At 33.6% G+C, this 9,938-nt stretch overlaps 1 protein-coding gene across 1 annotated transcript; it reads right to left on the reverse strand.

Moving 5' to 3' along the window:
* Positions 1 to 72: 72 nt before the first annotated feature.
* On the reverse strand, positions 73 to 5,416 carry LOC129914223 (uncharacterized). Its single transcript, XM_055993365.1, has 4 exons — positions 5,221 to 5,416; positions 3,161 to 5,158; positions 1,356 to 1,518; positions 73 to 1,282 (listed from the first exon to the last, which is right to left on the reverse strand). The coding sequence occupies exons 1-4, from the start codon at positions 5,314 to 5,316 to the stop codon at positions 102 to 104; spliced, it is 3,438 nt and encodes a 1,145-aa protein (XP_055849340.1). The 5' UTR covers positions 5,317 to 5,416; the 3' UTR covers positions 73 to 101.
* Between the last annotated feature and the right edge of the window lie 4,522 nt (positions 5,417 to 9,938).

Raw genomic sequence — 9,938 nt, forward strand, 5'->3', positions numbered from 1 at the left:
CGACTAGAGCTTCACACTTTTTAAGCTTAAACTCTTTTTCTAGAATAGAATTGAAACGAAAAAAAAATACAATTTCAATTCAAATGATAAACTTTATAAGCTCAGGCTTTGATTTCCAAAACTTTTTCACGCCACAAATCAAAACCAAATGATTGTTTTTCATTCGGTTTTACAGTCTGTTCTTTTTGTACAATTTCCTTAACTAAATGCTCTTTGAAATCCATTCCAGTGAGAAGGAAAAAATCCATTAGAATTGCCCGTGTATAGAAGCTAAGCGATCGATATTGGTAAGATGCTCGGAATGTGTTTCGTAAAATTTCCAAAAATTCATCAACACTCTGTTCACTTGTGTATTTCCATTCGACGTCGATTTTGTGAATACCTTCGTTGATGGCGAACAAGAGGCCCTGGAAAAAGTTCTCGTTGCGAACCTTGAAGATAATTTCGGCCAACTGTAGAAGAACAACTGGAAGATCCTCACGGAATTCGTGCGCTCGGACAAAGCATGTGGCACCCAATTTTCGAACTTTTTCACATTCATGAGAAAGTAAAGACCAAAATAGCTCTCTAAACCGTTCTAACATTGGCGATAATGATTGTTCACCTTTCTTCAAATGTTCAACATTGGATAGGAATTCCAGGAATAGAATAAGCTTCCTTGTTGATACATTTGATTTGCCCACACTGCAGCAAGTACTTAAGATATGTTCACATGTGCGTGGTAGTTTTAAGTTAACTTCTAGGAATGTAACTTCGGTTGGTTCCCAACAAACTGGAATGACCATCTCCGTTGCCTGTTTTTGTCCAACAATTTTCGGAACAAGTGCTCCAAATAACTGCAATGCTGCATTGCATATAGTCCATTCAGGATTATCAATTCTCAACACAGCAGCCATCATTATTTCATCATAGTATTCGGAAACTGTGTCACGTAGTTCGGTATCCTTCACAACCACACAAAGATAATGTAGAACCAGAGCATGAACACTGTCGAAATTCTGTTCAGATTCATCTTGATATGTATTTTTAACTTCGTTAGATGATGTAGGCTCATCTGCGTTTTCAATTCGATTTATTAGCATTTTAACTGCTCGATGGGTTAGAGGGCGTTCTCGTCTCACTTCATTCTTTACGAGATGTAGAAACATTATTGTAAGTCCAGCTCCTCGTCGGGTTGTGCTTATTTGATTTACTTTTTCAAATAACAAATCCAAGCATTTGTATACAATTCCATAGCATTTGGAATCATCTGAGTGGGATGTTAGTAGTTTAACAAGTTTACCTGAAATAATATCGAAACAAATTAAGTCAAGTTGTCACTGTTATGGCTCTCAGGAAAAATTTCAAATTTATACCTAAAGTAACGCCAGCTGCTTCGATGGCTCCCTTATGTCTGCAGCGAAGTAGAACTGTTACACTTACATTTAAGCATTTTTCAACCATTTTTAAAATTTTCGGATCTGCTTCAGCTTGGTCTGTAAGAATGCGACCGATTGTTGTTGCAACTTCACAAGATGTCTAGAAATAATAAAAAAAAAAACAAATGAAAAAAGTTGAAAAGATTATTTTACTTTTTTTTTGCAATTGAGAACATCTCACAACAGTTGGGTTAGTTAAATGTTCAAACAAACGTACAATATCAGGTGAGGGAGAAGTTTCAAAATATTTCAAACTTTTCAAAAGCGCAACCATTCAAAATGGATAAATGTTTATAGAATTATTCTTAAAACACAAGTTAAGGGCTTATTGACTATCACAATCAAATTCATCATAGTTTGCCTACGAATAGGGCTTAAGAAGTCAAGGAAAAGATTGCACATTTTGCAAAGATGTGATTTATTACACTACATATTTTATTTTAATAAAAAAGTAATTCAACGAATAACAAGAGCTTTTCTTTTATAATTATGGATTTTGTCATATGAAAGATCTGATGGAAAAACAAAGTATTCCGCCACTGGCTATAGAAAGTAATCCTCGGATAATTCCAATTGAGAAGATTTACATCTTGGTCTAAAAAAAAAAAAGATAGTACTCCCAATGAAGTATATGTACATGCAAAACTACAACAAATATGTACATATATGAGTATAAATTGTGGCTCCAGAAGACGAAGATGTCCCTAAAACTTTGTAGATAGAAGGCAACAAGAACTTCGACTGATTTGGAAGAGAACGAAACTGTAAAATAAGAACAGCCGAAATCCGCTTCAAGACCAAACGAATGCCAGACCGCGTCTAGAACTTAAGTAAAAAATGGAATGGCCGGCTTGTCTGAAACAGAGAATGGAAGCTTTAAAAGTAAGTAAATTCATCTTGCAAGAGTTTAAATTGAAGTCTGATGTACAGTAAACGTTATTATCCAATTAATTCATCAATTTAGTTGAGAAGCCAATTTAGTAGTAGGAAAAGTGAAATCAAGTGAATTAGGACTGAAGAACTGAGATATTGGGTGATGTGCATAAAAAATATTAAATGCTTTTACTTGAAAAAATTGTAAAGTATCAACTTTTAAATCCACATTTTGTACATATCAAACCTAGTATTTCTAGTATTTACTATTTTTTTTGAAAACGGGCCATTGAATCGTATTTTGGACCTAGATTGATTGATTGTCATACTGCAATGGAAACCAGGGGTCGAACTACGGTATACGTTCGTTAACGTTTTGACTATTCTCTATTTAATCAGAAGGAAATGATAGAGACATAAAGCGTCAATACGTTAACGTACTTATGCCGTTGTTCGACCCCAGTTGTTCAGTATTATATAGATATCGAACGGTCGAACGCTTTTCCGAAGAGTGGAAAAGGGAAATGATCGCAAATTTTCAAAAAAAAAAAAACCGAAACATTGTGTAAAATTACTAGGGATTCGCATTTATGCCTAACATCAACACCTTGACGATCATAGTTTAGTAGTGCGTTGATTTCCCTTGACTTCGAGAAGGCTCTTAACAGGACCAACAAGGTGTTTATTTGGCTTACTTTGCGGAGTACGCCGGGTAAGCTAAACAATACCCTAAGTACTTAATTTTCTAAACATTAGCCAAAAATGGTCAGAAATTACCACCTGTTGTTTCGCGGAATCTATAGTTGCTTGGTAAGTCTCAAAACAATAAATCTGTTAAATAATTTCAAAATGCAAAAAAAAAAACTTACCTTCAAAGCCATCCAAAATGACAACATCAAAAACTTCCTGCACCCATCATCATTCTTCCGTTCATAAATCGATTTGTCAATAAGCATTTGCAAACTCTCATCCATAACTTGAAAACTTGCCGCTGAACTACCTTCTTTAGCTGCAGCATTCAACAATTTCAAATGCAATGAAATAACATCTTCAACAATTTTCAACAAATCCTCATAATCCACACCAAGTGAACTATTCTCTTCTTGTAGAACTTCATTAATAACACTCATATGTCCAAAGATATGTCCTTCATTTTTACAAACATTAAGTGGATCTAATTCCAGTACTTTAAGGATTTCACGAACTCTTCGAAAGCTATAGTTGAGCAATTCTTTTGGGTATTCTGTTGTCTGTCCATCGTAATGACTACAATGAATGCATAATCTAGCAAAGATGGAACATTGTGCTACTTCGTCGATCTCGATACTCTCACTGCATTCGGCACATCTTCGAGAAGCATCTCGAAGACTTTGCACTTTCAACTGTTTGATTATATTAACCACCAATTCCCGAGCATCATCATAACATTCCGGTGAATTAAGAACCTCAAATGCAGTTCTACTCATTATTCCAACATCGAATATCTTCTCACTCACAAGAAACTCTCCCAATTCCTTATTCTGTTCTAGTTTACAAGCCTTCGAGACATTTTTACTACTCGACGAGAAGAGAATCTGTAATATTCTATCCATTGCTTTAAGAGAGAATATCAAAGGCTGATAAAGAGCATTCTGCATATCTTTCGAAATCAGTATAAAGAGCTTCCGAAAGAAATCTCTAACTGGTTGGCGATTCTCTCCCTTCGATGTACAAAACATTTTTGCTATAAAATTAAATATTATAGGAAACTTTCCCAAAATTGTATGCCTCACTTGAGGACATTCAGTACATCGATGCATTTCAATAAATTCACTTAGAAACTCCAACGAACTTGGAAATTCCAAACTAGCCAAATTGTCAACAAAGAATTTGAACACATACATTTGAGTGTCCATTGTTAGAATGAAGCAATTCTCTCGAAAGAAAACTGCCAATTCATCTAGTTCCTTGGAAGCAAGTATAATCTGTTTGGAAAAGATGCAAACAAGGAATATATATCGAAATGAGATCTCCTTGGAATCCTCGAGTTGGAGCATTCGATAGAGTTCATCTTTTTGGATGATATGAGTAAACCATTGAGTATGGAAATTTACAATTTCCCTCTCTGTACCATTTTTAAGGATTTCAATGGACAGTTCCAAGAGTTCATGACTGTGTTGTTTCGAGAGAGCTCTAACAAGACTTTGACTTGCAGAAAAGGTGCTTTTATAGCTTAGACCCAATCGCAAACCATTGAAGAAATCTTCTTCATTGAAACTACATTGTTTCGAAATGACCTTGAGATTGTGGGTAGTCAAAATGACAGAGAGTAAATAGTATTTATTTTTATTTGTCCAAGGCCAATAGTTTATAATCAAATTAAAGAGTTCCACAGACTCTTGAAGACCCAAAGTGGAATAGCGAAAAAGAATCAAAGCTTCATCGCGAGCACCAAGCCGATTGCTTTGCATGCAAGAGTAAATCTTTTCCAAGGAAATGTCCAACTGTGGGACAGTGTATTTTTTATGGAGAAGATTTAAAGCCCTTAAAACTGGGACCAAATGTGAGAAATTAGACTCAATTGCTCTTTGAAGAGCTTCAAGACATTTGTCTTGTAAATAATCTTGTTTAAGACATTTATGATAATCAGTACTTAACATTGCATAAAGAATAAATGGAGCTTGTTTATGATTGACATCGAGATTTTGGAAATAAGTGTCAACCGAGTGAGATCGATGGAGAATGTGAAAATAAGTGCGTAAGCTTGAATTGAGGATAACTTGACTGGCACAGCGTCCAGATATTGAGCGAGTGATCAAATCACGTAGATGACATTGAATTTGATTTAATTGATCTTCATTTCCAGGTCGATAGGAATTGGATATGTCCTGAGAAAAAAGAAAGGTAACTAATTTTTTTGTTGTTGTTGGAATTAAACTTTTTTGTGTACCTGCAGCGTGTCGATTAAATTTTGAGTGTTACCAGTTTTTAATTGTTGACACCAGTCTTTTAATTGTTTTTCGGAGTTTTCGTTTAATTTTTCCATGATAAATAAATATAATTCACTTTTTTTTAATTTAAAAAAAATGTTTAAAAGAAAAATATGAAATTTGTTTTCTGTTTACATGTGGGATGCGGAATTTTTTTTTAGTTGTCAAAAAAAAAAAAAAAATAGAGGGAAATTTGAAAGAGTTCAGTGTGGTGGGAATATAATGAGGGGAAAATGATAGCGTTCAGCTGTATATTCATAAAAAATAAATGAAATGGTTAGTCAGCTATTACATGAAGCTTCAAGAGGCGCGCCTCTTTTCAAAACTAATGAGTGCAAAAGAGAAAGAAGATAAAACAAAAAATTATCCGACCGGAGAGTCGTGGGCCGAAATTCTGAGACTCTTTTTTGACGTTTCTTTTTCCACTCTTTCTTTTTTCAACATTCCCTTTCATTTCTTTTTGCTTCTTGGTGGAATACAACAACAACAATACTTAGATCAAATGAGAAATGTCAAATTTGAGTCTTTGACTCAAGAGGCATCGTGTAATAGGACGCGCCTCACAGAATGATTAGTCAGCTATTACATGAAGCCTCAAGAGGCGCGCCTCTTTTGAAACGTAATGAGTGCAAAAGAGAAAAAAGATGAAACAAAAAATTATCCGACCAGAGAGTCGTGGGTCGGAATTCTGAGACTCTTTTTTGACGTTTCTTTTTCCACTTTTTCTTTTTTCAACATTCCCTTTCATTTCTGTTTGCTTCTTAGTGCAATACAACAACAACACATTTTAAATCAAAAGAGAAATGTCAAATTTGAGTCCTGGACTCAAGAGGCATCGTGTAATAGTACGCGCCTCACAGAATGATTATCAAAAGAAAATTAGAAAAAAGAGTCAAGCCTCTTGAGGCTTCATGTAATAGCTGACTTATCAAAAGAAAATTCGAAAAAAGAGTCAAGCCTCTTGAGGCTTCATGTAATAGCTGACTTAGGCGGGAAACAGATTAAAGCCATTACTACACGGAGAAAAATGAATCTAGTATTTTATACTCCATATGACTAGTAAGGTAATTAAAGTAAAAAGCCCTAGATTTTAAGTAAAATTTACCTTACGTATTGAACATTTCTTGGATCCGTAAAGTAATTTTTACAAGAAAGTTATGGTGAACAAATTATAGTAGTATATACCTTACGAGTAGCAATATTTTCTTTACGTAGAGTCAAATATACCTTCAACCAAAAAAGTGTATGAATCTTTTCACTTTAAGATTCTAGTAAAACATATTTTACAAATTTAACTATTCTATGAATAAATTTTACCTTACACTAAAGTAATAATAATACTGAATTCTAGGAAATTTCCCCAATAGAGATCAGTACCCTCGATACATAGAAAAAACTCTTAAAGCTGTCATTAGGGGTATTCACGATCCGATGCAACTGGTCTTGTATCATTGCAAAAGTGTAAAATCTTGCAACACTACAACAACAAAATATATGGATTGAAATTTTACAATGGTCTTGCACTTTTGCTATACCCTAACCCTATTGCAAAATAAAAATACAATGGTGTAAAATTTTTTTGACAGATGGCAGCTCGCCGTCGCGTGTCGCCCATGATGAACAGTTTATCTTTTTTATTCTTATTCTTTTTTATTTTGTTTCTTTCGATGCAATTTGTGAAAATAAATTAACCCGAACACAACAAAGAATGAAATTATAAAAAAATTGAAAAAAAAGAAGAAGCATCGGTGGAAAGACAACTCCGTAAAAAAAATGAGTGAAGCTGATATAATTCATATCATGGATTCCATTCAATATTTACTATAGATAAGAAGAGGTGCGTTCACGATCTATTGTAAAAAAATAAAATTTTACACTTTTACTACACCTGTTGCACCAGATCGTGAATACCCCTATTGAAAAGTGCGCCATTTTTTCTCCATTTGTGTTTGATTTTTATTTTTTGTCAAAACTTTTAGGTGACGAGTGCGGGATAATTACATTAGTTCATAAAGAATTCGCAAACTATTAGATCAAATAAAGTCAATTTAATTTTTATTGATTATATTTGCCTAAATAAAATTGTATGCATTTATCTTACAGAAATTAATTAAAATAAAAAAAGGTGATTTTTGTAATTATTGAAAAACATAACAGGGTCATACGTTACTTACTTCTAAATAGCTTTGAGGATTAAGTACGTGTTACCTAGTTATGCTTTTCAATAATTACAAAAATCAAATTTTTTATTTTAATTTTTGTAAGATAAATGCATACAATTTTATTTAGAAAATGTCATCAATAAAAATGAAATTGACTTTACTTGATCCAATCTGTAACTAAATTATATACCTTCGATAGAGAAGTTCAATTTACTTTAAAAATCAGTATTTTCAGCCTTATAGTAAGGTTAAATATGTACCTAACTTTCTAGTAATTTCTATTAGAAATTCATACAAAAAAAGGCTTTACTGTAAAGTTAATCATAAGCTATAAATTTACTAGAAAAGTAAGGTAAATTCCATTTTATTGGGGAGTCATCCCTATTTAAACTTTACATTAAAGTTAAATATACCAGAAATAAGGTGGTTCATACCTTATTTTTTCTCCGTGTACAGATGAGTGTGTTTCCTTATTTTTTTTCCGGATAAAGCCTAGTACGCAGCTGAAGCGAAACAAAATTTTGCGGTAGAGGTACGGGTACCCAACTAGCATTTCAACTTCGGTTAAGGTATTACAAAAGCTACATTTCAGCTTCTTTTAAACTTTAGTAAGGTTGTTGGGCATGGAAAAAGGAGAACGTTATACAAATTTGACCCTCTATAAGGATCTTAAACGAAGCTTTACCGAAGCTCTACCGAAGCTTTGAGATTTGACAGATAGCTTCGGAAGAGCTTGTATAGCTCTTTAATACATGTCTTATCGAAATAAAAAAAAACTACAAAAACAAAAAAGAATTCTTTTTTAACAGGTTTTAAATCATGAATTTTATCTTTTGATCTGATTTTATATATAACATTCCATTAGTTTTTAGTATATCTATTAATAATAATTTTAAAAGTATATAATTTTTTTAACCACACCCAGGAATCGAACTTCGTATCTGCTTGGTGGTAGTCCACCACTCTACCCACTCGGCCATCCTAGTATATTCATTAATGAAATCAAAAACTTAATCAGTTCCAATAGCAAAAAGATGTCCGAGCTAAATTATTCAATGTCAAACCCAAAAAGTGTCCGAGCTAGATTATTTAATATCAAAACCAAAAATCAAATACAAAATTTGGTAATTTCTGTAAAGCTTCTATAAATTCATTAAACAGGCTAATAAGAAAAACAAGCTTTCTTCGTTTAAGTTTCTTTAATAGTATTAAAACAACTTATTAGAAGTTGTTAAACAAGTCCGAACTTCTATAAGCAGTTAAATTCTGAAGCAAGCTCAATACAAGCTGTATACAAAGTAGAACCTGCGAAATTTCAATTTATAGAAGCTGTTGTGCTAGTTGGGTAGCGGTAACGATATTTGTATGAAAAAAATTCCACATCTGAACGTTGATATGTTAGTTTGGAATTTTTTTCATACAAGTACCGTTACCTCTACCCGTACCGCTACCGCATACCCTCCGGTGTGGCCAAGCCTTTATGCTAAATCTACTTAGTCAGCTATTACATGAAGCCTAATACTATGTTTCCACCTACGCTAAATCCGAGATTTAGTTAAGTAGATTTAGAATAAATCTCGGGATTTATTTTTAATCTACTTCGCTTAATCTCAGATTTGGGTTCAGCTACCCTAAATCTTAGATTTTCACCTACTTTCAATCCGAGATTTAGAATAAGACTCGAGATTTGTGCTAAATCTACTTAGCTAAATCTTGGATTTAGGCTAGATGGAAACGTAGTATTAATACTACGTTTCCACCTACCAAAAATTCGAGATTTAGCTAAGTAGATTTAGAATAAATCTCGAGATTTATTCTAAATCCACTTCGCTAAACCTTGGATTTAGGTTCACCTACCCTAAATCCAAGATTTTCACATACTTTCAATCCGAGATTTAGAATAAATCTCGAGATTTTTACTAAATCTACTTAGCTAAATCTCGGATTTAGCGTAGGTGGAAACATAGTAAGAGGCGCGCCTCTTTTCAAAACTAATGAGTGCAAAAGAGAAAGAAGATAAAACAAAAAATCATCCGACCGGAGAGTCGTGGGCCAAAATTCTGAGACTCTTTTTTGACATTTCTTTTTCCAATCTTTCTTTTTTCAACATTCCCTTTCATTTCTTTTTGCTTCTTGGTGGAATACAACAACAACAATACTTAAATAAGAAGAGAAATGTCAAATTTGAGTCTTTGACTCAAGAGGCATCGTGTAATAGTACGCGCCTCACAGAATGATTATCAAAAGAAAATTCGAAAAAAGAGGCAAGCCTCTTGAGGCTTTATGTAATAGCTGACTTAGCTAAATCTCGGATTTAGCGTAGGTGGAAACGTAGTAATTTATATTTGTTCTTTTTAAAACCCACCAAAACAGTACGAAATCCACTCAAAAATGCATTTCCACCTTAAATTAACTTTGTCACTGCACACACAGCTCCCCAAACTTCCACATTACTTTTTCTCCCAACCGTCCACAGCGCTCCAACGGCTTTCCATTGCAAATTGCAACCAACAAAA

The sequence above is a fragment of the Episyrphus balteatus genome, chromosome 3, assembly GCF_945859705.1.
Source record: "Episyrphus balteatus chromosome 3, idEpiBalt1.1, whole genome shotgun sequence".
In the NCBI taxonomy this organism is placed as follows: Eukaryota; Metazoa; Arthropoda; class Insecta; order Diptera; family Syrphidae; genus Episyrphus; species Episyrphus balteatus.